At 45.3% G+C, this 27,865-nt stretch overlaps 1 protein-coding gene across 1 annotated transcript in view; it reads right to left on the bottom strand.

Annotated features, from left to right (window-relative positions):
• Positions 1–27,865, bottom strand: part of MEAK7 (MTOR associated protein, eak-7 homolog) — a 219,762-nt gene that overhangs the window by 100,163 nt on the left and 91,734 nt on the right. Inside the window, exon 3 of the mRNA XM_069216756.1 lies at positions 104–337. Within this exon, the coding sequence (XP_069072857.1) occupies positions 104–337 (234 nt within the window). The remainder of the gene's footprint in view (positions 1–103; positions 338–27,865) is intronic.

Below are 27,865 nucleotides of genomic sequence, written 5' to 3'. Positions count from 1 at the left end.
CACAATAAGTAAACTTCAACAAATAAATATAACACATGTAAATCTTGCCACAGGAGTGGGGGACTACACAAAGACAAAGTAATATCATGGTCACCATGCATACCTGTTGGACTTGGGATCCCTTAACTTGTTTATCTTCTGTGATAGCTATAATTCGGATGATAGCGCTACCTCTTTGGTCAACATGCCCTCTGTACAAGTCTGAGATGTAGACTGTCAACTGCTCCTTGGTAAACTCTTCACTTACAGCGCCGCTTTTGCTCTCAACATTTGTACTTCTTATTCCATCGAAAAATCGGGTAATCATTGACTCCGGCAAAGCTCCTGATACATAGGCCTACGAAGAACAATTACAAAATAAGGAACTCAGGCATTTACATTTTTAGTGAATTGTTTCTAGTTCCAAAAACAGATCAGATCAAATAGGTGAACACCAAAGCTGAACAGTCTATAATCCAGAATCATTGAAAACCTAATGGCAGGTCTGCTTCAAGAGAAAACAAGCACATTACAGAACGTGAAGAAAACTCATTCAGTTATGCACAATGTGCCATTATGAAAATGATGCAAAAGCTTCAGTTCTCAGAGCACTTATGTGTCATACCTTATCTTGTGGTCCACCTTTGGAGTATTAAGGATGTTTGTGACAAAGAACACAGTGAATGAATGCAATGCATTAAGACCCCAGGAGGTCTGTACATTTAGATTCTCTGCACGTCCTGTTCCTGCCTGGCAGGAACAGTTTTCCATATAACATGAGGTGTAGTGGGAAGGGAGAGAACTTTGAAGGGTCGCTTAACGCCCCTTCCCAGTCAAGTGGTGATGCTCCCTCCCTCCCCGCTCCGGCCACCCCCTTCTCTCCCAAGGCCCACACACCCACGTTCTTTGTTATTAATACTGAACAAACACTTTACAGAGTCGACAGGGTAGGTATGAACCTAATTTTAGTTAGTGTATTATCTCTTATGTTTTTTGCTTTTCTTTTCCTTATTGCTTCCTTGAACCTGGACTTACTGGCACTATAACTGTACCCCTACCCACTGTCCGAGAATCTATCTGGTCCAATTTATGTTACAAGAGTTAAACTGGAACTGGGAACTTGCATGTATTACGATGGTTGCTCCGATATTACTGTTAAGATATCTTACCTGCAAAGTAAAAAAGCACCTGTTTCAGACATCCTATATTGTACTGAAGTGCTTACCATATGCTAATATAACAAAAATGTTTAAAAAAACATGGTTAGTGCACGTGAATTGGGTCCACCTTTCTCTAAAGGGTTTTTGACTTCCAGCTTGGAACACATTCTCAAAGTAGCAACTGCAGCCCTCTCTCTGGTCTTCGTGAACCAGCCTGATGTCCCCAGAGAAGTATAGAGGTCACTTTTAGTGGTGCGGGAGCTGGCTGGATGATAGCAAAATACCTGATAAATACCTGGAACAAGGTGGGTGATTCTATTTTTTTTAGGCTAAGTGGGCCCAGTATTGTGTCAAAGTGGCTGTAAGAGAAGCAAAAATAAAGACAGAAAACCCTGCCCAAATGCAAGAGGTCTGGCAAGTAAACCATTGTCTCATGAAAGAGGAAAAACACAAGCTAAAAGTAATTGGCTCATTTAAAAAGTTCAGACTGAAATGTCCCTTGAAGCAAGTATCCATTCCTGGCTTTATGGTCATGACTTTAGCAGCCAGAGAAAGTTGGAAGCAAGGTTAACTGTGGATTGAGCTTGTCTCATCATTCCATCAAGCCAGAAATCTTTGGCAATTGTGCTGTGTTTTTATATGAACAAAAGCCATTAGGCCTGCAGACTGTCCTTTCAACCAGCAAAAGACTGGCTCATCCCTCCCAAAAACAGTATCATCTTTTCTGAATAGATAAGGAAAATTGGGTGGGTGGTTGAAGCTTTCCATAGGAAGCACAAGTTGGAAAAATAACCAGACTTCACACGAGGCATTGATAAACTAAGTCAAAAGCCTACGTCAGCGATTCCTGCCCCCTGCTAACTTAAAAAGGCACTGTAATCCAAAACCTCGGTCAAAATGTGTCTGAAAGGAGTACTGCCACTACATCTCTGTTGAAATATCGACTTATAAAACGTTCATACCCATTGTAAAAGACCTCACCACTCCATCACAAGGTAACTCCAGGAAGTGTATGTGGGGTTAAGAATAAGAAATAAATATTTATTTTGACAATGAAACAGAGGAGAGATGTGCTGTTTGGAATATTTTTGTAGAACGATATTATAACCAATTAGGTGGGTCAGCATGAATGTAAGCAGATCCCTGTAGGACAAGCCAGCAGGAATGTATGCATATTCCAGTAGGAAAGGTCAGCATGAAAATATGCACATGCCCATTCTCTTCAGACCGTACACTGCTGATCTACCAACAACCAAGGTGCAAGTAAGTTTGAATGGGTCACGCCCATGTTTCGGTACCTCCATTTGAAGAAGGGACTACTGTGCCAGATTGCAAACCTATGACTACCAGGAGCTCCATTCTTGGTGATCATGACTGACAACAAACTGAAATGACTGAATGAAAATGTACTCTGCTAAGGCCATTATGAATGATTTACATTACTGTATCAGAGAGTGTGGCAGATGGTCTAATAAGTCCATAAGGACTGAATATTACATCAAGATTATTTCAGCTCTTACATGAGATTATAAAACCAAGTTTGGATATGTAAAGTGAAATTTAGATGGAGTAAAGGGTCAGATGTGGAGAGCAGTTATAACAGCTCTTTGTTGAAAGGACCATCATCCAGGTATAGGCAAACATTATAACTATGCCTGTTATAGTCTACACTGTATGCACTGAAAAGGAGGCTATAAAAAAGATTTTGAAATAATACATTATTTGTGCAGAAAACATATTTTTCTAGGGAGAAAAGAAGCCACAATGGGCAATGTGAACACTGGGGCAATCATACACTGATGGCATCTCAAAAGTGTGGATGTTGCAATATAAAATATAAATTAAACCATTGATAAAGCAGACCTTCTACAGGAGCTATCCAATCCTGATACCAAGTGTAAATTACACATAAATGCTAGCTTAAATCTGTCTGCTTGCCGTCTGGGTAAACTATTGTCTTGAAAGTTAGGGGGTGTAGGTAGATATCAATCTAGGCTTACCATGGAACACCCATTAACACATTTCTTTTAGGTGGAGCTCAGGGAAGAATATCAGCTTAATGCTAGAGCTGACGCTATGATTACACAGCAAGAGAGGCAAGAGCTCAGCCCCCTTCAAACATTTGTGGCAAGGGTCATTTATATTTAGGATCAGCTCTCACAAGAGCCACAGAGAGTTGTGGCAATCAGTTATGACTATGGAGCTTTTGATCTTAATCAGAATATGGCCCTATTGTTTTCTCTTACTGGTGCAGCAGGCAGATGAGTCTAGAGTTCTTGCTTCCCACATCCTGACAGTCTGCCTCTGTTGGTATTAAACAAACAAATGATAACCGTTATTAGGAAGCCTAGAAGCAGTACTCCATAGTACATCTGAGTTTGCTGACCTTCCTCCAAAAACAGCATACCCATTCACGCCCCCTGAAGGGACTGGCCTGCTACTCTGGAAAGCATCAATTAACTGCTGGAGCTCAAGCTATTGCACTGGAAAGATGAAATGGAGCAAATTCGGAGTATGTCAAATTAAAGCACAACTGGGAGCTTTGTTAATGCCCTAAGGATTTCGATGCTCCACATTGAACATGGTCAATCATTTTATTTACTATTATATAACATTTAACATACAACATTTCAGAATTAAGTGCATTGATTACAATGAAGACTGACAATCAAATCAAGGTGGTTTATTTAAAGATTTCAATGCACTGCATAAAGCAAATAAATGGTTAGAATCAATCAGTCATTTAGCATGAAGCTCAGAATAACATGCAAATAAAATAGCACAACAAAATTTAATTAAGCTTCAATTAGCTCAAGTCATACATCAGAGGTCAGACCGACGCTGTCACGACCTCCTCTTGTGTCCTCCATACCATGGGTCTGGCGCACATGAATCAGGTTGTATTTCCCTTGTGGCAGTTCATGGCCTCCTGACACACTAATATAAACACCCCTCAGGCCCATGGTCCCACTACTCAAGCCCTTGGCAGGCCTCTTCCCAGACCATTAGAATATTCTGGTTCTGTTGTTCAATTAGCTTTTCTATCTACACACTTGGGAAGAATATAAATGTGTTTCCTGTTTATTGGTTCCAACTGCCATGGCCTATTGACTTCACCTGCTAGTGTTAATTGTTTGCACCTGCTTGCATTAAAGGTCAAAACATTAGGCTGACAGGTGTTCTCTCACAGGGTCCGTTGGAAAAGGACTGTCTCACACGTGAGCCATGTGCCTTTCAGTAGTCAGCCACACCAAAAGAGTATGTAAACCACACCCGAAACTCGTAAACTCAAGTCAGTGCTTGTTCTCGTTCCTGTGCCGAGCAAGCATCATCCCTGCACTCACCTCCTGAGGCGAGCCGATTCCTTCAGCGATATAGTCTTCCTCAACCCAAGCCTCCCTGCAGCTCCTGTGATCCTGATGCCATTGGCGCTTCTGTCATCTTCGCTTCATGTGTGGCGATTCCTCTTCAGTTCCCTGCACTCCACCTACAAAGACGTCCTCCAGATTCCAGTTTTAAGTAGGAGAGGCAACGCTAAGCACTTGATCACAGTTTAGTGTGTACTAATCCTTAGATAAAGCCTAAGACTATCTATAAGACTGAGTTCCGAATAGAGAAAACTCACTTTCCAGAAATCGGACAGTACCATTGTTTGAATAGCTTTAGCTCTCTGAACTCCTTTGCCGAGTGGGTGCTCCAGACTCGAATTATATCAGAGGCCTTGAATTGTATCAGAACTGAAGCCCGCCTACCAGTAATTCTTGACAAATTTTTGTAATAAGAACGAGGACTTATTAGAACGCAATATATATGTATACAAACTTGTAGAGAACTGAATGTAATATGATTCTTGTGAGTGCCAGAAACTCCAGCCTCATATCTTGATTTGTACCTGCTCTCATTCAGTTCTTGTGGTGAAGCCAGTAAGTGTACAATATTGTGAATAGCTATATAATCTTTGTATGCTGATAACTGTTGGTAAACTATTCTTCTGGTTAATTCCAATGCACTACATCCACAACAACACAAAAGGTCCAGGGAGTGCACAAGTCTATCTTTTCTTATTTTGTCCCAACCTCTCTTTCCCCTCTAGGGCAGTGTTTGATTTAAGAGTTCAGGGTTCCTTGATTGTGGGCTGTCCTCAGGGGGGGGGGGGGGGGAGGAGGTTTAGCATTGCCTCTGCAGTCAGAGCCAAGTGAGTGCATGACAGACACAAAGTAGCCTTCAAAAGATCAGGGGGGAGAGAGAGCCCACAACCCTCAGGAATGGGTCCCTTTTATAGAAAATTTCAAAAAGAAAAAAGAAATTTCATGTGAATGTGCTAAAGTCCCACAATCCCAACCAATCACGTTAAAGAAAGAAGGATACAGTTTGAAATCACATTATTCAGCATTATCCCAGAGGTTCACATAGTGCAGTTCTCATTCTAGGCACCCTTCAAGCATCCAGTGGCCTCTACACGATATGTTACATAGTTTACTGGAACATGTTCACATAATACAGTCACGGTGTGGTCTCAGTACATCAGAACTTGAAAACATTAATTTTACTAACACAACATTGAATGAAGCTTGAGAACGAGACATCATGTTGTAAATGGAAGACAGACATTGGCCCTCATTCTGACCCTGGCGGTTTCTAACCGCCAGGGCAGAGGAAGCACCGCCAACAGGCTGGCGGTGCTTCCGGGGCAATTCTGACCGCGGCGGTAAAGTTGCGGTCAGAAAAGGGGAACCGGCGGTTTCCCGCCGGTTTTCCCCTGCCCCAGGGAATCCTCCATGGCGGCGCTGCATGCAGCGCCGCCATGGGGATTCCGACACCCGTTCCCGCCAGCCTGTTCCTGGCGGTTTACACCGCCAGGAAGAGGCTGGCGGGAACGGGTGTCGTGGGGCCCCCTAACAGGGCCCCATTAAGATTTTCAGTGTCTGCTTGGCAGACACTGAAAATCGCGACGGGTGCAACTGCACCCGTCGCACCCCAGCAAATCCGCCGGCTCCATTCGGAGCCGGCTTCATCTTTGCTGGGGCTTTCCCGCTGGGCCAGCGGGCGATCTTTTGAAGATCGCCCACCGGCCCAGCGGGAAAGTTGGAATGATCCCCGCGGTCATTTGACCGCGGGGCGGTGTTTGTGCGGTTTCCGCCCGGCGGGCGGCGCCCGGCGGGCGGCGCCCGCCGCCCGCCGGGGTCGGAAGGACCCCCATTATGTTTAAAAACATCATTTACAAAGTTGCTTATGCGTGCATGTTGAGTAAAAGACAGAAAGATATCTGCATGCTGAAAAAATGATTGCATGCTGAAAATAAAAGACTGCAGGCAACATCAAGCGAGCAATATCCATTGGGCTATAAAGGTTCCAACTCCTACCCACCAACCCAGTTCTTCAGCTGATGTGTGCTGGGCTGTGCTGGAGATGGGGCTCCAAATAAAGCTTCAAACAAAGTATTTTGCATGGCATCCAGATGTTGATATACATAAAAATGTATGGCAACTAGGAGCCTAAGTACAATGGAGGTATGGGCATGGAGTTTGGGGGATGGCCAGAGCAGTCAGTCAATCAATAAGGATTTTAAAAGCGCAGCTAATCACTCGGTCCTGTATTGAGGCGCTTAAAGGTCTCTGCAGCTCACTCGAACAGCCAGGTCTCGAGTGCCCTACGGAATTCTGGATGTGAGGTAATGGCCCAGAGTTGCTTGGGGATGTTGTTCCAGGTCTTTGCTACGATATGGGATAAAGATAGTCTTCCGCTTTTGCTTTGGTGGATGCGACGTGTATGGACAAGTGTAGGGAAAGAGGAGCATAGTTTCCTCAGCGGTTGGCGGAAGTTCAGGCAGTGGTTAATGTAGGGAGATCCTTGGTTGTGTAGAGCCTTGTGAGTGTGGGTCAGTAACTTGAATTGGCATCTTTTCTGTACGGGGAGCCAGTGGAGTTGTCTGAGGTTTGGTGTGATATGGGTTCATTGAAGAAGATCAGGGTGAGTTTGGCTGCAGCATTCTGGATGGTCTGGAGTCTTTGTAGGTGGTGTGCAGTGATTCCTACGTATAGGGCATTGCCGTAGTCAGTCGGCTGGTGATGATGGCCTGTGTTAAGATGCATCTTGTGTGCAGGGGCAGCCACTTGAAGATCGTTTGTTGCATGCACAGAGTGAATAAGCAGGCAGAGGAGACTGCAGTGATCTGTGATTTCATGGTGAGCTTGTTGTCAAAGATGATTCTGAGGATTCTGGTGTGCTCTGAGGGCGTGGATGAGGGTCCTGGGTCTTAGGGCCACCACGAGTCGTTCTATGTGTTGCTGTTTCTGTAGATCAGAATTTCCATCTCATCTGTGTTCCGCTGTAGGCAGTTGTCCTTCATCCAGTTGGCGATGTCTGTCATGCATCTATGGAATTTAGTTTTGGTGATGGTGGGGTCCTCAGTGAGTGAGAGGATGAGCTGGGTGTCATCTGAATAGGAGATTATGTTAAGACAGTGTGATCTGGGGATGCTGGCCAGTGGGATCATATATGTGTTGAGAAGCAGGGGGCAGAAAAATGATCCTTAGGGGCACTGCAGGGGATCTCCTTGGGTTCAGAGGTGAAATGAGGGAGGTGGATCTTCTGGTTTCTTCCTGTCAGGAATGATATAATCCATTTGAGCACATCCCCTTAGATGCCGATGTGGTGGAATCTTCTGATCAGCGTGTGGTGGGATATGGTGTTTAAAGCTGTTGAGAGGTCGAGGAGGATCAGAGCTGTTGTTTCTCCTTGGTTGAGGAGGGAATGGATGTCGTCTGTGGCTGCAGTAAGGGCAGTGTCGGTGCTGTGATTGCTGCAGAAGCCAGATTGGGAGGCATCGAGTAGCTGGTTCTCTTCCTGGTATGTTTTGATTTGCTTGTTGATGATCTTTTTCAGTACCTTCACTGAACAGGGAAGCAGGGAAATTGGCCAATAGTTATGGAGTATGCTACGGTCACAGAGGGTTTAAAGTGGTCTGACTTCGGTGTGTTTTTAGGCATCGAGAAATTGTTGCAGTGGTGATGGAGGTTTTGAGCAGGGAGGTGAGATCCTGGTCTATCCTTTAGTTTCAGAGATTGAAGATGTGGTGCAGGCAAGGGTCTGTAGGAGCTCCAGAGTGAAAGGATTTCATAGTGGAGGAGGTGTCCTGGGTGGAGAGGAGGTTCCTGGTGGTCAGTCTGAGGTTTGTGTCGGTTGTGGTGTTGATGTATTCATTGATGAAGTCCGTAGGTTGGGGTTTGAAGTTTCTGTATATGGTTGTGATTTTTTTGTGGAAGAAGTTGGCGAGGTTGTCGCACAGCTCCTGTGATAGTTTGATGATGTTTTTACAGACAGCTGGGTTTGAGAATTCCTTGACGATGTTAAAGAGTTCCATGGTGTTGTTGCCGCTGGTTTTGACACATGGCTGGGGCTGCCTTTTTTGTTGCTCTTCGCAGGCAATGGTAGTTGTAGAGGGAGGTCTCGAAGGCTGCCCTATTGGATGCGTTCTTGCTGGTGTGCCATTTTCTCTCCAGCTGTTTGTTGTCTGGTTACACTGCTTTGAGTTCTAGGGTGTACCACCTGGCCTTTTTGGGTGGTTTCCGCTGGATGCTGTTCTCGATAGGTAAGATGCTGCTGGCACAACTGGTGAACTAGGCGTTGAAGTTCTTTATTTCCTGTTTGAGGTCGGTAGTGGTGGTGGGGTTGGAAGTGTTGGGAGCACCTATCAAGCTGGTTTCTGAAATTTTGTGTCACTGCCAGTGGGGGGCGCTTAGTGTCTTGGGAAGAAGGTGTGGGGGCTGGAGATGCTGAAGCGGATGATGGAGTGATCAGTCTATCTGAGTTTGGTAACGTGGCAGTCTGACGTGGCTGCTGGACAATAGAGTATACCATACTCAAACCCTACAGCACTGTGAGGCCATAATAATAGCAATTCAGAGGTAAGTAAACCTCTATTGCCACAACATATCCCTTTCTTCTATAAACCTAAAGTCTTTACTCAGACCCTGTGAAGTCTCTTAGGTAATGTACGTAAGCAAATAGTCAATGTCAGTGTTATGATACTTGCGGGGGTGGGAGGCGCAAACCATATACTAAGAAAGTGGTATAAGAATAGGGGTACCCAACCAAGGTAAGTGTGTTAGACTCCCAGGGGCTGGGGCAGCAAGAAATTACCAGAGGTAAGTACTAGAAATCCCACAAGCACCGGAGTGGTTATTGAGCGGGGTCTGCCATAGGACCGTAGCAGTTGCATTTTTATGGATTCAGGACCCTCCCCAGTAGACCCGAGGAAACCATAAGGCACAAAGAAGGTTGGGGAGTCCTCCCACCCATGGATACCCAGAAGACCGAAGTACCTACACCAGGGAGACTAGGTGCATAGGGGTGAAGTGACATCGGAAACCCTTGTTGAAGTCAATGGTGGATTCCTGATGTGAAGAACTTGAAAAAGAAGGGGACAGTCTCAGGGATGTCCAGTTGGTGTGGGTAGGCAATGCCCACCCTCTTGGAGGTAAATTTCCAGCAGGATGGTGAAGGAAGAAGTCCAGCTGTGGAGTCCAGGGGTATGTAGGAGATCCTTGGAGCTGCCCATGAGCTGTCCCACATTGGTCGCCAATTTGCAGAAGGGTCAGTGGCAGACAGGACCACAAAGCCTTGGCAAATGCAAATAGCCAATGTAAGGAGGTTTGCAGGTTTTGGAGGACCAGCCAGGTCCTTGTGACTAGACCCTTGGAAAAGTGTCAGGGCATGCCTTCAGCAGGAAGGAAAGCTAGTCCGAGAAGCCCCCACAAATTACCCACTAGCAGCAGGCACAAGGAGACACAAACAAGCCTTAGCAGCACACCAAAACAGGAGTCCCATGTCGTAGGAGCTGCAGAGCGGAAGCTGGTCTTGGAGTTGCAGAGTGTTGGAGGCTGGGGCTTCCTGGAGCTTGAAGATTTCTTGGAGGAAGAGCCAACAAGCATTGGTATGAGCAAAACGCACGATGCAAGGGGTTCCGCTCCAGTGGCTGCAGCAATGGTTCACCATCTCCCAAGTTAGTCAGAAGACAAGTTGGATCGGGAGAGGACCACAGAACCACCACCTGTGAGCAGAGCCTTTTCACTGTCCATCGGACAGCAGAATCCACCAGCTGGTTGTTGTTGTCTTGAGGTGCTTCAGGATGCAGGTGAGGGACTCCTTTACTAAGGGAGATTAATTCTTGCTTCTTGGATGTAGATAGAGTCATTGTGACCCTGGAGGATGCACAGCCATGGATGTTGCAGAAATCTTGCAGAAACTGGAGAAACAATGTTGCAGTGGGAGCCCACCCAGCTGGGTACAGCCTTATTTCAGTTCCAAAAGCAGACCAGCAGCCGTTCCGGTGGCCAGGAGCACAAGACGTCTTGGAGAGAGTTCTTCGAAGAGTCTTGCTTGACGAATCTGAGGAACCACCCTCAGGGGAGCCCTTAAGTAATCCTAAAACGGGGTTGGTCACTCTCAGAGGGGGGGGAGGGATGTCATCTACCTGGCCTTGTTTCCAAGATGGCAGACTCTACCAGCCAACTGGCAGAGCTCTGTGCACCTCCCTAGGGGGTGGTTACTTCCCTGTCCTTTGTGCAGTTTCACACCAGAGCAGGAACCAGAGGTTCATGAACTGGTAAAAAACAGATAATGCAAGGACAGCACTAAATGTGCCCTTCAAAGAGGCCTGGTGGTGCTCAGAGGCCACCCCACCCCAGCATGGAAACACCTAATTCAAAGGGAGAGGTGGTCAGACCTCCCCCTTGCAGGAAATCCTTTATTCTGCCTTTCCCTGCTTGAGTCAGGCTCATCAGCAGGAGGGAAGAACAGTGTCTGGGGTTGGCAGCAGCGTGGGCTGGCAGCCAGACCACATAAGGCTGCACAGGCAGAACTCAGGAGATCCGCTAAGGAACCCTCAGAGTACATGGACTCATGCAACTAGCAGTGGAATCGGTTTAGTTGCATGATTCCAACATGTTTGATACCAAACATGCCTAGGTTCGGAGAAGCAATTATATAGTTGGACCACTTGTGTTGACCAAAGTCCACTACATCCCTTAAGATGGCTTCCCCACACTTACAAAAGCCCAGGGAAAGGAGTCTGGGGTTTGTAGGGGTACCCTGCTCATGCAGGGGTACCCTCACACTTAAGGACATGCACTCTGCCCTTGGGTTGAAGGGCCTACAAGAGGAGTGAGTTACAGTGTCCGAGTGAAATGACTGTGATATAAGGCAAGCCTTCTATCTGAAGTGAAAGGTGCATGCACCATTTCATGCAGGCTGAAATGGCAGGTCTGCAGACACAGTTTGCATGGGTGGCATAATACATAATCACCAGAGGGAGACCTCTGGTGTGCCAATACCCTGGGTACCTCAGTACTATATACTAGGCACTTACATGGGTGCACCAGTATGCCAATTGTGGAAGTAAACATTTACCAGCAACCAAATTTAGAGGAGAGAACTGACGAAAACAGAGGCGGATATCCATTCTCTTTCCCCTTTTTAAAATTCACTCCATATTGGAATGCATAAAACAGAAAACCATCATATATTTAGTAACGCTGTTAAAATCCATCCATTTTATTGACTATCTTTGTATCTTTTTCAATGTTGTTGGGCAGTTCATTGCCAAAATGACTTACAGAGTACACTGCACTCCAGCCTGCCCTGCTCCCAGGCTCCCCGCCTTCCTACCCCTCCCTAAGTAGCATCACAAGATAATATTGTCCACAGGAAAGAGATCACATTTACCCAGTAGAAATCCTGACTCGACTGAGAACTGCTGACCAAGCCCTTCCTTCCCATCTCCCACAGAAATTTGAAACAAATATTGGCAAGAGCCCTTCGTGGCATTAACCTTGTTCTATTAATTGCTGTACTCTTTTGGTTGTATATAAACTCTATTATGTTACCTGTAACTCAACGTAATAACAACAGTCAATCTCAACAACTAGCTACTCTTGTTATCCGATGCCTGTAAATATTGGCTTTAAAGGCACTGTCGAATTTTATATGCTTATCACACTGAGCTCTTATAACACTTCTGCAACTGTAGATTGTTATGTTGATGTTATGTCTTACTATGCCAAAAAACCTTAATTAAAATATATTTGAATAAAAGGTGCCTTAGTTCATTTGTTGCACTTTATAAGTAACAACTCAACGTTTATCTTGAATGTATAGATGTCCAATATATTTAGGGCTGCCCTCAGTGGCAATTTTAGAAAAAAGACAAAAAAAAAAAAAATCGAGCAGATGCGAGCTGTCACTCTAGTTTTGTTGTGAGGGAGAATAGCTTGGGGGCTTCACATCTTACCCATGGCTACACAGAATTAACATAGCTATTATAATCAATTAATTTTTGTCTAATAAAAAGCCTACCACTGGATCTAAAGCAAAGGCATCTATGATTCGTTTCTCACAATGTATTGTAAGACAAATGTTGAATGTGCTTTAACATGCACGTGGCCTTTTTTTTTTTACAAGATAGCTTCAATGCAAACAATCCCCTTGTGTATGCATTGCATCACTGTGTCCTGCCTCTTCAAACTGATTGTGAAACTTTATTTCATTGTCAAACTAAGCCTGTATCTTTCAATAGCAGCATAACTCGGGCATTGTGTATAATAGGTTACCTATGTAAAAGCACAGCACAATGAGACCATTACTTTGTTCACTACTTGTTCCCATGTTACAGTAACAAACTGGTAACATTTTTGTTTGCTTGGTATCTCTCAAGCCCCATTACACATTACTCTACTAAGGAAAGGCTAGTTACTATATATAGTATACACATTTGGAAAGAAGTATTATAGAGACTATAAATAATCTTGTATAAAAAGGAATGTCGGAGAAATTTGTAACAAAATGCTGAATTTTGTAATGCAAATTGTCACTGTGGATTTAAACACAACATTGATATTTCAGTGGATTTAACACTAAGGTCATCATTACGACTTAGGTGGTCCTATGGTAAGACCGCCGCGCTGGTGACAGCCAAAAGACCACCAGAAATGGCAGTACAGTGACTGCTGTATTAGGTGTCACCAACAGATTTCCGCCTAGAAACAGGTGGAAATTCGACACCGTCGGCGTGACCGACAGCGGGTGAGAGGCGGTTCCAACACCAGCACCGCCACACCGGAAGTACTCCGCCTGCCATATTACAAGCAGTAATATGGCACGGTGCTCCTTGCGCGGCGGTGAAACTGCAGACGACCACCTCGACGTGTGCAGCCCAGACAGGTAGGTTGACCAACCAGAAGGGGGGGGGGGGGGTGGTAGGTGCATGTGTGTGGTGTGCGCTTGTATGTGTACAAGCATGTATGTGTGTCGGAATGGGTGTGTGAGCGCATGTATGTGTGACTGTATGCATGCATGATGGTGAGTGTGTGTGACTGCATGTGTGCGTGCTAGTGTGTGACTGAGTGGCAGTGTGTGTTTGTGTGACTGTATGCGTGGTGGTGGTGTGTGTGAATGTATGCAGAAGGGGGGTGTGTGTGAATGTATGCAGAAGGGGTGTGTGTGTGTGTGAATGTACGCGGAGGGAGTGTGAATGTATGCAGGGTGTGTGTGTGTGAATGTATGCAGATTGGGGTGTATGCGCGTGCGATTGGGGTTGTGTGTCTGCTTGAGTTCGGTTGGGTTGGGGTGCGTTCCTGTGGGTGGGTGGGTGGGGGTGCATGTGTGCTCAGGTGGGTAGGGGTGCTTGCCTGTGTTTGGGCGGGTGGGGGTGTCTACTTGTATGCGTGCGGTTGAGTGGGGGGTGTATGCGTGCGGTTGAGTGGGGGTGTCTGTATGTGTGTGTGCGTTGAGTGGGGGTGTCTGTCTGCAAGTGCATGCACGTTTGGACGTGTGTGTCTGCAAGTGTGTGGACGTGTGTGTCTGCATGTGTGTGGACGTGTGGGGATTCGGGGGCTGGTGACAGGAATGGGGATTCCTGTTGCCAGGTGAGTTACCGCCAGGGTTTTCGTGGTGGGGCTACTGCCATGAAAGACCTGGCGGCTTGCTGCCTCGTAATATGGCCTGCGGTTGTAGGCATGCCACCGGCCCGGAGGAGCTCACCCTGAGCCGCACTGGTCCAACCACACCGGTGGAACTGGTGGTGTTGTGACGGTTTGGCTTCAGCCAAACCGCTGAACTCGTAATGCAGCGGTCTTTACCGCTGAGACTGCGGAGGTAGGACCGCCACTACGAGTGTTTTGGTGTTAATGCCGCCACAATTGTAATAAGGGCCTAAATGTGCTGGGGCAGAACAACAGATTTGAAAGCATGTTAATATATAACATATCCTCCACACAACCTACGTGTTTGAGATTGAAGGAATACGTTATCATTTGCATCCTAGAACACCAGTTGTTGACAGTTGTTCTTTAGGCCTGGTAGCTTAGTGCAAACATATTATGCTAACAACAACTATTTTATTTTGATTTAGAATAGGCAGATTCCTGACACAATAATTAATAGTCAATAGTCAATATTTTTGACAATCTCAGGAGGAATGGAAGATGCATTTGAGTTCAAACCTAAGACTTGCAATTCACACATCCAGAAATCACATGCCCTAACCCACTAAATCAATATTCTGAGACCTGTACATGCATGTGGGTCCAAACAAGCATTTGTTGCAACGACCGGATAAGCTGACTAAATACATACCTTTGGTTACCATTTAGACAGGGGTGTCTTTCTGAAGACTGAATTAAAATATTTCATGTTCTCATTTTACAGAACAAATTTTCAGATTTTGGCACAAAGTGTGGTCGCCTTGGAATACCTTTGCAAAAACTAGTTTTAAAGTGCTTTGTGTTTAGATCAGTAGAAGGTGCTTTTTAGTTGTCAACTCACTCATTCTGCTTTTTAGAGGTCCATCAGTAGCCTTTAAACACTGTCAAATCCAGAAACACGTCTGTTCTAATTATATCGGGTTCGACCTATATAGTTAAAATGTACAACTTATCACCCTAGTTTCTTGCATTGGTTCTAAGGATATCTCCACCCCATTTTTTGAAGAGTTAGTCCCCGCATCTATTGGTTGACCTGCGAAGCCCCACCCACGAAATTCAGCTCCATTTGTGAACCCGGGAAGCACCAACTAGTTCTGAAATTGAGGCATACATTAGCTTAACTTAACATAAGCATAGTTCCTTCAACATAATACCTTTATTTTAGCTACATGTTATTTTTTTATTGTGTTAATGATATTGACATATAATTATAACACTCTTTATCAGATGCCTCACTCCTCTGGAAGGCATTCCTCAGCTGCATCACGACGATGCACTGTGCTACACCTGGAGTTTTGGGGGAAATACTTAAAAAATATGTATGGGCGAAAAAAAAAAAATTGTTTTGACTAGCCATAAAAGATTGAAAAGCACAACATAATTAACAGGTCATTTTTTTCCAGTAATCAGTTCCAAATTCAAACTACTTGTGTGTAGATGACATCCATCTTCAGAAACATATAACAGTTCATTTGTGAATATGATCCGAGTAGTGAAATGTAATTTACTCTGAAAAGCAAATCAAAGGTTGCAGCTCAATGAGCAGTTCTGATGTGCATAGCATCAGTTCAAGTCGGATGTCATCTTGATATTTGAGCAAGTGCTACATTTTTGTCTATAGCCCCATATTTATAACTGCCATGTGCAGTTGTCTTCTGGATTTTAAGGTCACTGCTTAGAGCACAGAGTCAGCCATCATATCCATCTGGGATTATCCAAAACTCAAAGAGGACAAGAACAGAGTAACTGCCTTATTGTGGATTTATCAGCTGCATTTGACACTGTCCACCACCACACACTAATGCAAAGACTTCACAATATCGGAGTCAGTGAAATGCTTTAAAATTGATTGCTTCTTATCTCAGAGTTTAACTACTCCCTTTCATATCACCTCTTCACACACAACACCGTGGTGCTCCTCAGAGTTTTCTAACGTTCCCTCTATTATTCAACATCTGCCTAACCTCATTACCAAATCTGATTAAATCATACAACCTTATCTGTTAAGATCTTCACAATTCAGGACTCAGCGACTGCCTTCATGCCATAAACATATGGATCATATATATTGCTGTGAAGCGAAATACCGCCAAGACATACATTATGATATGAGGACAATGGCAAAACTACAAGCCTACCGCCATATGGCCCAAGGTTCCTGAAGTCCATCTGACAACATCAAGAAAGGTTAAAACCAAGGAGCAACCACGGACTCAGACCTATCCTTGATACTGCATGTTAACAATGTCACAATGAGTGCCTTCTACACAATGATAACACTATGTTGGATCTTCCCACACCTTGCATACCAATATAGCCTGCAAGCCATCCTCAATCTCCATGCTTGACTAAGCCAACAGACTATAACTGGGCACATCCACATCCACATCCATTATACGCAAAATACAACCCATCCAAAATGCTGCTTCAAGGCTTCTTCTCCACCTTCACTCAAGAGAATATACAACTCCAGTTCAGCAATTACTCCACTGGTTACCTATGGCTAAAAGGGCAATGTTCAAGGCACTCTGCATTGTCCACAGAGCCTCCCAAGAAAAAGGACAGCTATACCTGCTAATTAAATTCAAGCAATGCAAGCAGAGCAGAACACTGCACTCCATGCTTGCACCACTTACATACCACCTTTATCATAAGAAATTAAATATGTTCATTATGCAGGTAAGCAAAAAAAGGACTAGCCAATGGTTCGCTGTGGCATTAAATAGGTATGTACTTGCTTATATGAGTTAAGGCCCACAATAATATTAGAAATCATAATACGTAGCTATAAGCAACAAACTAATGTATACTTATTAAATTCATAAAATACGTATCTGCTATGAGGGTTGTCCACCACCAATGTACAACCAAACATCACCAATTGAGCAGGCATAGAATAACTGATGAGATCTGTCACACATTACTGCACAATTTTGGAGGACTTCAATATAGTCCATTCACTGAGGTCCTTAATAGCTATACAATCTGACCACTTCTTAAGATCTCAGTCACTCAGATATGGGATGATAATAAAAATGCTCATTTCTGAAGATCACTCCACGTCTGTCCAACAATGCCTGCTCAGGACCACAACTACACATAAAATCTCAGATTTGACAACAGAGTACAGTAACCAGCTAAGCATGCTATATCACATGAAAAACCATAAAGGGGCGCGCAGAACTATTCAGAGCTACCAACATGCTTAAAGCCATAAAACTGCATGTCTATCTCTTCTTAAAAGTCATTATCCAACACACTGCTACGTGCTGTGTCCCATGACACGATCATCGCACCACTTTGCAAGGGGTCAAGCAAGAGGGCCGAATAGATGCTGTTTTCAGCACTTGTGCCACCATTTAAACCATCCTGTCTGTACCCTGTGTGATCCTCTGGGAATCTGTGTTGGCTTGGGGCCCGCTGATGAAGCTTGGTGCCGATTCACACACTGAAATCGGGCACATCCCTGTCGATGTGGGCCGCAACCATTTTGATACCCAGAGGTTGGACAGAAACATGAACGCATGGGAAACGTCCCCTGCACACCCCACACAGAGGGCGCTGACACATGTCCTGTGAAGACCCGAAGGTGTCCCTGCAGCGGAGTGGCAAAGCATGGGGCCCACAGTGAAACCCACAGAGATCATGTATGCACCTGGCCCACAATAAGCAGTGAGGAGGCCAGAGGGCGTGCAGCCCAGTGATGTGAAGCGAGGTGAGAATTTGGACCCAGACCACAAAGTCTGCTGACAACCCTGGGCTCTGCACAGAGCGCTGTACCACCCAGGAACCACACGTCAGCGCTGCAGGAGGCTGGTGTGGATGACCTGGCAAGATGCAATAAACCAGCTGAATAGCGTCCTGCGAGGTGCTGACTACTTTGCTGATTAAACCAGAGCAGAGACCCAGGGGAGCCCCAGCATGCTCGAGTCTCCCTGGTGGCTTCTGTAACACAACCTGCTAACAAGGCGGCGTGCTATGAGAAAAGCTGGACTATCTGTAGCATCGCCTGTACCGTGGTGCAGCAGTCGCATTGCCCACTGCTAACAAGAGGATGTAGTATCTACCCGAGGGTTGGCAGAGGGATCTTGGGAAGCACAGTTTGACTGGTGGCCTAGAAAACACGCTAAGGTCTAGTGACCCCACCTCCATATAATATTGCCTCCCACAATAAGCAGGCGGTGGTTCCCCAGGCTGGACAGCCTGGGGGCCAGATGATGCCCTCGGTTCAGGCGATAAAAAACTGAATGTGGGGGGCATCTCCAGGTGACTCGTCGCCCTCTCCATGGAAGTGGGACATCCTGTAAAAAGACGCGTCTCAACCCCTACGAGGTGACCTTTCGCAGTCTGCGACTGGAGAACTCTCCTGAGGGGCCCGCTGCAGGGGACGGTTTGGAGCTCCATTGTCACATTCGCATTCCAGCTCACCTGGCTGCAGGGATATCATCAGGATCACCATGGTGAAAATGAAGGCATCAAGTTGGTCCAGGCGAATAAGATACTCACTATAGGAAACCACCCCTTCCTGTGTGACAGGCACGGGACAAGCCCCTGACCAATGGTGTGGAGGAAAGGTCTGGGGCGACCCTCTCTCTGGTGGATCTAATGGCAGAGATTCTAACTTCATGCAAAGGGCTGGCGCATAAGACTGACTCCACCTTTATAGACGTAAACCTACCCCCGGTCAACCTACACAAGGCAACAGAATGGGTGACCACCATGGAACGGAATGTAAGTATCCTGCAACAATAGGTTTGTACTCTCAGGGACCCTGCAATTCATCTGTAAAAACAGTCAGCCCATCTATATGACCAGATGGAGGATTCAAAGGGAAATTCCCGCCAGAATAAATAACGAATTGGAGGGGGGGAGGGGGGGGGGTCCAGAGAGAGCTGAGGGACAGTTCGCTGAACTTTTGTTAGAGGACTGGATTACTACGGACCTTCCTCCAAAAAGGCTCTCAAACTTTTCTACAACTGAGCACTCGTCCAACTGCCGAAGCCTGGTGCTCAACCGATTACTGCCCACCTGTTTAATTTTTGCAACAGAGATGCTATACTGCTGAATGCCTGTGTAGGAGGCCCCTTAATGTTTGAGGGCTATCCTATATCCATATACCCTGATTAAGCTCAGAGGGTACAGGAGCAAAGGAAAACTTTTGTATCTGTTAAAAGGTGGCTCTCAGACCTCAACCTGAAATACAGCCTTAAGTTTCCAGCGAAACTTAGGGTCAGGCTGGACTCAAAAGGGGGCATTTCTACCCAGGAACTGTCCCAGACAAACTCATCTCGGTCATCCACAAAGAGACAATCGATGTGCCTGTGGCAATGCAGAGGATGCATCTTTTATGTGTTTGGACACGGTAGGTGGGCGTCCCTGCCCATAGGGAGGGGGAGTTGGGAGAGTGTACTGGATTTTCTGTTGGTTTATTGTTGAGGAAGTTGGTACTGCCTCTGTGTAAATGGGGCCCGCAGAACTGTGGACAGCTGCGGGAGATTGCATGTACATTGCTAGGTTATGTGGAGTATGGCTTCTTCTACGACCAAATTGATCACTTGGAATGTCAGAGGCCTAGCCTGCTCAAGAAATTTAGATTGGTGCTCGCTTAATTGAGACAACATAAGGCTGCCATTTGCTTTCCTCTGGGAAATGCATGTGTGGGGGGGATTGCATTCCTACTTTGGGTAAGCATTGGAGGAGGCAAATCTATGCCACCTCATGCTCTGACTGTGCACGAGGGACACTGACTTGGGTGGTCCCCGGTGTAAGGTTCAAACACAAAAACCATATAGAGGATCCAGAGGGGCAATACACTATACTATGTGGGACTCTTGATGGTCGAGAGTTTAGTTTTATTAATGTATGCGTTCCCAACATCGATTGCCCAGATTTTTTCCTGGGGTTCTTGCAGAGGCATCACCCTACGTAGACACGACTGTTGTGCTCGTGGGTACTGTAACTGTGTCTTACATGGGGAGCTTGACCAGGAACTCCCCCACCCAGCACTAAGCCCAGTCTTACAGGGGCGCTCCGAGACATAGTGGAAAGGCTTATGCCTGTGAGAAACCAGGCGTGAGAGGTACCCAATGCAAAAAGTGTTTCCTTGCCACACTCCGGTGACAGGCTCTTTTAGCTGACTAAACTACAGCTTTGTCTCTGCCGAACTAGCAGCCCGAGTTGCTGGCATCACTTATCTACCTAGATATCTCTCCAACTACTCCAAGGTCTTGTTGGGCTTTGGGGTGAGGCGGGTCACCCAGCAATACCTTTATGGCGTCTTAGGGCTGAGGCCTTAGCGAATCCACCATTTGCACACAAGGTCTGTGACCCACCGCTGAACTACTCTGTGGACAATTGGAGTTTGACGAGCAGCAAATCCCTCAATTGGGAGGCCATGAAGGTCATTCTGCAGGGGTTTGTATCAATACGTCTTACGGGGATCATCACCAGTTAAAGCACAACATTCACATTCAGGAACAGAAACTGGGCTAGCTAGAAGCTGTGCTCCCTTTTGACCCCCATATACTGGCGGCTTGGCGCTCAGAATGTACAGGGCTGTGAGAGTTTTGGAACCAGCTTGAAGACCACCAACATATAGCTTATAAGCAAGGATTGCACATGGAGAGCGACAGGACGGGAGCGCTGCTGGCCCAGTTGATCTGGCAGGAGTCCCGTGAGAGCACTGTGGGGTCAATCCACACAGATGCAGAAGCCCTACTACACACACAAAGGACGATCAACAAAGTATTTTCACCCACCTCAGTGGAGATTATGTCAAGCAGCCATCCTCATCTTCGGTGACTTTGTCAGAGTTTTAAAAAGGGGTACAGCTCCCGTGCCTAAACCCGGGATCCGGTGAATCAATGGATGCCCCATGCCCTAGGGAAGAGGTTCTGGCAGCGATTAGATGCCAAAAATGTAGGAAAACGCCAGGCAGTGATGGACTGCCTGCATAATTCTATCATAAGTACGCAAATGTTCCATCTGACCGGCTGCTAGAGGTCTATGGTGAGGCTTTGAACACTGGCATATTCCTATCTTCCTTATGGGAGGCACTAAAAGTCATGATATTAAAACCGGGTAAAGACCCAACTACAGCTTCAGCTGATAGATCTATATTGCTGCTAAACATGGACATGAAAATCCTTAGCAGTGTCCTGGTGGCTTGTCTGCTCACCAAGATGCCCTTTCTGATACACCCAGACCAATCGGACTTCATCCCAAGTCGAAAACACCCTTCACAACTTAAGACGTTAGACCCATGTTTACCATGCTCCACAGCTCCTAAATGAGCAGGCATTTGATTCCCTGAATTGGGTGTATCTGTGCCGTGTACTCCAGAAGATGGGTCTGGGTCTTGAATCTATCCGATGGGTCCGCCTCCTTTATTCTAATCCATGCACCAACATGCACTCAGGAGGAGTGGCATCAGGGCCCTTTCGGCTGAGCAGGGGCAGTCAACATGGCTGTCCTCTCCTGCCGCTCCTATTTGCAATGGCCATGGAGCCCTTTGGGGGGAGACTGTGTGGCAGAGGATGGGCCAGTTGAGCGTTACGCTGGGACAGACCACTTATTTGGTCTATGCTGAAGATGCCCTGGTGTATCTGAGACAGTCAACCTACTCCGCGCCTATCTTATTTAACATCATTACTGGTTTGGTACTACATAGATACTGTACACATTGCCCTAGGTTAATTAAGCCGGTCTGCTCTGTGCCTTAGCTGCCAGGTGGCTGAGCTCAGGTTAATTTAGTGACCTGGAAGGTTCACCTTAAAAGTAGTGATTATTACGCAAGGTGAGCAGTCGCCCACCCCAAATAATAACCACATTTCTTGCATTCACCGTTCTGAAAATTCATTCGGCAATCTAGGAGTAGTAAATTAAACATAAGTAATTTTTAAAAAATAAAAGCAAGATGGCCGGTGTTCGTATACATACATTCCAATATGGCAGCCTGAGCATGCACATGCGTGCTGATTCAAGGGTGCCCTCTTGTGATGGTTTTTGTCAAAGTATAAAAAAAAAGAAGTATTACAATATGGCCAACAGTGCATGCACACACATGTAGATTTACAGACAGCCATCTGGAAATAGTTAGTTATATTTCATGACAAAAATGATTCCAAGAGAGGCGCCCTAACATGCATATTGGGTGAGAATCAGCATAAAAATATGGGTCTGTCTCCTAAATAACTTGCCATGAAACATGGCAAACCAAACAAGCGTTCACATGGCCAACAGCTCTGTTGCCACATACTGAAAGCATGATCATTTGGATTTACCAAGGTTTGTTTTACACTAGTACAGAGTGACAGCAACAGCTTGCGACAGTAAATGAGAAAGCACAAGCCACTCAATAAATAAATATATATATATATATATATATATATATATGGAAAATGTCACTTACCCAGTGTACATCTGTTCGTGGCATTAGTCGCTGCAGATTCACATGCTGTGCACATCCCGCCATCTGGTGTTGGGCTCGCAGTGTTACAAGTTGTTTTTCTTCGAAGAAGTCTTTTTTCGAGTCACGAGACCGAGGGACTCCTCCCATTTCGACTCCATTGCGCATGGGCGTCGACTCCATCTTAGATTGTTTTCCCCCGCAGAGGGTGAGGTAGGAGTTGTGTAGGCTAGTAATAGTGCCCATGCAATGGAGTGAATACGTATGTACATAATGAAGTTTAAAGTAATATATTTACAAATTTACAAATGTTCAAGATCAACTTCTAAACGGCTACAGGCTCCCGGGGAGGCGGGTGGGCGCATGTGAATCTGCAGCGACTAATGCCACGAACAGATGTACACTGGGTAAGTGACATTTTCCGTTTGATGGCATGTGTAGCTGCAGATACACATGCTGTGCATAGACTAGTAAGCAGTTATCTCCCCAAAAGCGGTGGTTCAGCCTATAGGAGTTGAAGTTGTTTGAAATAATGTTCGTAGTACAGCTTGACCTACTGTGGCTTGTTGTGCCGTTAACACATCTACACAGTAGTGTTTGGTAAATGTATGAGGCGTAGACCATGTTGCTGCCTTACATATTTCGTTCATTGGAATATTTCCTAGAAAGGCCATGGTAGCACCTTTTTTTCTGGTTGAGTGTGCCTTTGGTGTAATAGGCAGCTCTCTCTTTGCTTTAAGATAGCAGGTTTGAATACACTTAACTATCCATCTAGCAATGCCTTGTTTAGAAATTGGATTCCCTGTATGAGGTTTTTGGAAAGCAATAAATAGTTGTTTTGTTTTTCGAATTAGTTTTGTTCTGTCAATGTAGTACATTAGTGCTCTTTTGATGTCTAATGTATGCAGTGCTCTTTCAGCTACAGAATCTGGCTGTGGGAAGAACATTGGTAATTCTACCGTTTGATTCAAGTGGAACGGTGAGATCACTTTTGGTAAAAAATTTGGATTTGTCCGTAGAACTACTTTATGCTTGTGTATTTGAATAAATGGTTCTTGTATGGTAAATGCTTGAATTTCACTCACTCTTCTTAGAGATGTGATGGCAGTTAAAAATGCAACTTTCCATGTTAAATATTGCATTTCACAAGAGTGCATGGGCTCAAAAGGTGGACCCATGAGTCGTGTTAAGACAATGTTGAGGTTCCATGAAGGAACTGGTGGTGTTCGTGGTGGTATAATTCTTTTTAGGCCTTCCATAAATGCTTTTATGACTGGTATCCTAAATAATGAAGTTGAGTGCGTAATTTGCAGGTAGGCTGAAATTGCGGTTAGATGTATCTTTATTGAAGAGAAAGCTAGCTTTGACTTTTGTAATTGTAGTAAGTATCCTACTATATCTTTGGCGGATGCGTGTAAGGGTTGAATTTGATTATTATGGCAGTAATAAACAAATCTTTTCCACTTATTTGCATAGCAGTGTCTAGTGGTAGGTTTCCTAGCTTGTCTTATGACCTCCATACATTCTTGTGTGAGGTCTAAGTGTCCGAATTCTAGGATTTCAGCAGACAAATTGCTAGATTCAGCGATGCTGGATTTGGATGTCTGATCTGTTGTTTGTGTTGTGTTAACAGATCTGGTCTGTTTGGTAGTTTGAAATGAAGTACTACTGAGAGGTCTAGTAGTGTTGTGTACCAAGGTTGTCTTGCCCATGTCGGTGCTATTAGTATGAGTTTGAGTTTGTTTTGACTCAATTTGTTTACTAGATATGGAAGGAGTGGGAGAGGGGGAAAAGCGTAAGCAAATATCCCTGACCAGCTCATCCATAACGCATTGCCCAGAGACTGATCTTGTGGGTACCTGGATGCAAAGTTTTGGCATTTTGAGTTTTCTTTTGTTGCAAATAGATCTATTTGTGGTGTTCCCCACATTTGGAAGTAAGTGTTTAGTATTTGGGGGTGAATCTCCCATTCGTGGATCTGTTGGTGATCCCGAGAGAGATTGTCTGCTAACTGGTTCTGAATTCCTGGAATAAATTGTGCTATTAGGCGAATGTGGTTGTGAATCGCCCAATGCCATATTTTCTGTGTTAGGAGACACAACTGTGTCGAGTGTGTGCCTCCCTGTTTGTTTAGGTAATACATTGTTGTCATGTTGTCTGTTTTGACAACAATGTGTTTGTGTCTTATTATGGGTTGAAATGCTTTGAGCGCTAGAAATACCGCTAACAGTTCTAAGTGATTTATGTGAAACTGTTTTTGCTGTATGTCCCATTGTCCTTGGATGCTGTGTTGATTGAGGTGTGCTCCCCACCCTATCATGGAAGCATCTGTTGTTATTACGTATTGTGGCACTGGGTCTTGGAAAGGCCGCCCTTGGTTTAAATTTATACTGTTCCACCATTGAAGCGAGATGTATGTTTGGCGGTCTATCAACACCAGATCTAGAAGCTGACCCTGTGCTTGTGACCATTGTGATGCTAGGCACTGTTGTAAGGGCCGCATATGCAACCTTGCGTTTGGGACAATGGGTATGCATGAAGACATCATGCCTAGTAGTTTCATCACCAGTTTGACTTGTATCTTTTGATTTGGATACATGGTCTGTATCACATTGTGAAATGTGTGAACTCTTTGTGGACTTGGAGTGGCAATCCCTTTTGCTGTGTTGATTGTTGCTCCTAAGTATTGCTGTGTTTGACACGGCAGAAGGTGTGACTTTGTGTAATTGATTGAGAAACCTAGTTTGTGGAGGATTTCTATGACATATTTTGTGTGTTGTGAACACAGTCTTAGCGTGTTGGTTTTGATTAACCAATCGTCTAGGTACGGGAACACATGTATTTGCTGCCTTCTGATATGTGCAGCTACTACTGCTAGGCATTTTGTAAAAACTCTTGGTGCAGTTGTTATTCCGAATGGCAACACTTTGAATTGGTAATGTATCCCTTGGAATACAAACCTTAAGTACTTTCTGTGTGAAGGATGTATTGGTATATGGAAATATGCATCCTTTAGGTCTAGTGTTGTCATGTAGTCTTGTTGTTTGAGCAGTGGGATTACGTCTTGTAATGTAACCATGTGAAAGTGATCTGATTTGATGTAGGTATTTAATGTTCTGAGATCTAGTATAGGTCTCAGACTCTTGTCTTTTTTGGGTATCAGAAAGTACAGGGAGTAAACTCCTGTGTTTATTTGTTGTTTTGGTACTAACTCGATTGCTTCTTTTTGTAGCAATGCCTGAACTTCTAGTCCTAGAAGATCTATATGTTGTTTTGACATATTGGTTGTTTTCGGTGGGATGTTTGGAGGGAATTTGAGAAATTCTATGCAATAACCATGCTGGATAATTGCTAAGACCCAAGTGTCTTTTGTTATTTCCTCCCAATGTTTGTAAAACTTGGTTAGTCTCCCCCCCACAGGTGTTATGTGATGGGGATTTGTGACCTTGAAGTCACTGCTTGTTTGGAGGAGTTTTGGGACTTTGGAACTTTCCTCTATTCCTTTGAAATTGTCCCCCTCTATATTGTCCCCGAAAACCTCCCCGCTGATACTGGCTCTGGTAAGTGGGCTTTGTTTGTGAGGTTGCGGCTTCTGTGGTTTGACCTCGAAACCCCCCTCGAAATTGTGTCTTTCGAAATGTGCCTCTGCTCTGTGGGGAGTAGAGTGCGCCCATGGCTTTGGCCGTGTCAGTGTCTTTTTAAAGTTTTTCGATCGCAGTGTCCAAACAACTGCTGTCCGTTGAATGGCATATTCAGCACAGCTTGCTGTATCTCTGGTTTAAATCCTAATGTACGCAGCCATGCATGTCTCATTGTTACAGCTGTGTTGACAGTTCTAGCAGCTGTGTCTGCAGCATCCATTGCTGACTGTATCTGATTATTTGAGATACCCTGTCCTTCTTCTACTACTTGCTGCGCTCTTTTTTGGAACTCCTTGGGTAAATGTTCAATAAGGTGTTGCATCTCATCCCAATGGGCCCTATCATATCTGGCTAGCAAAGCTTGCGAATTTGCAATACGCCACTGGTTTGCTGCCTGTGCCGCCACCCTTTTGCCTGCAGCATTGAATTTTCGACTTTCTTTATCTGGAGGTGGTGCATCTCCTGAAGTATGAGAGTTGGCTCTTTTGCGCGCTGCTCCCACTACAACAGAGTCTGGTGTCAGCTGTTGTGTAATGTACACTGGGTCTGTTGGTGGGGGTTTATATTTTTTATCTACTCTTGTAGTAATGGCTCTCCCTTTAACGGGCTCCTCAAACACTTGTTTGGAGTGTTTTAGCATTCTGGGTAGCAGAGGAAGACTCTGATATTGGCTGTGTGTGGATGACAGTGTATTAAAAAGAAAGTCGTCTTCAATGGGCTCTGAATGAAGGCTGACATTATGAAATGCAGCTGCTCTTGACACCACCTGTGCGTAGCCTGTACTATCCTCTGGTGGCGATGGTTTAGCTGGATAGCATTCTGGACTATTATCTGACACTGGTGCGTCATAAAGGTCCCATGCGTCAGGGTCATCTTGACTCATTCCTGTATGAGTTGGGGATTGCATCATTGGTGGAGTGGCTACCGGTGATGGTTGCGGAGAGTGATGTGGGGATGGTGGCGGTGTTACTTGTTTAGCCACCTTTGCGTGTGGCTGTTTGTCTTTGTCTTGGAAGGCAAGCTTGCGTTTCATTTTGACTGGAGGAAGAGTGCTGATCTTCCCTGTATCTTTTTGAATAAAGAGCCGTCTTTGTGTGTGATCTGGCTCTATTGCCTGTAATTCCTGTCCAAATCTATGTGTCTTCATTTGTGTGGACAGTCCTTGTTCCTCAGTGTAGGACCTTGTTTTCGGTTCCGAGGCCAGATATTTCGGTACCGAAACCTTTTCGGCTGCTTTTTTCGGCTCCGACGAAACCTTTTTTACTTTCGGCGTTGTGCTCTCTCGGTGCCGACCCGTTTCGGTGCCGCTGTCTCGGTGCCGAATCTTCTCTGAGCCACTATCTCGGGCACGAGATTGCTGTGTGCCGGTATCTCGACCGGAGTCGGATGACTTCGACACCAGCTCGCCCTTTTTCGGTGCCGATGAACGGTCACCTACTTTTCGGGTTAAGCCATGGCCTGTTGGAGGTGGCGTCCCCTGGGCTTTAGCGCTTTTCTCGTGAGTTCTTGGTTTCGACGTCTTACTCACGGTTTTCGGCGTTTCCTCGGGATCGATCTCCTCAGAGTCCGACTCCTGGGTGGAGAATGTTTCTTCCTCCTCCTCGAAACGCTCTTGTCCTGTCGGCGCCGACGCCATTTGCAGTCTTCTTGCTCTTCGGCCCCCGAGTGTCTTCCTGGACCGAAACGCTTGACAGGCCT

This window comes from Pleurodeles waltl, chromosome 12 (genome assembly GCF_031143425.1).
Source record: "Pleurodeles waltl isolate 20211129_DDA chromosome 12, aPleWal1.hap1.20221129, whole genome shotgun sequence".
Taxonomy (NCBI): Eukaryota; Metazoa; Chordata; class Amphibia; order Caudata; family Salamandridae; genus Pleurodeles; species Pleurodeles waltl.
This window is presented reverse-complemented; position numbering and strand designations above follow the sequence as displayed.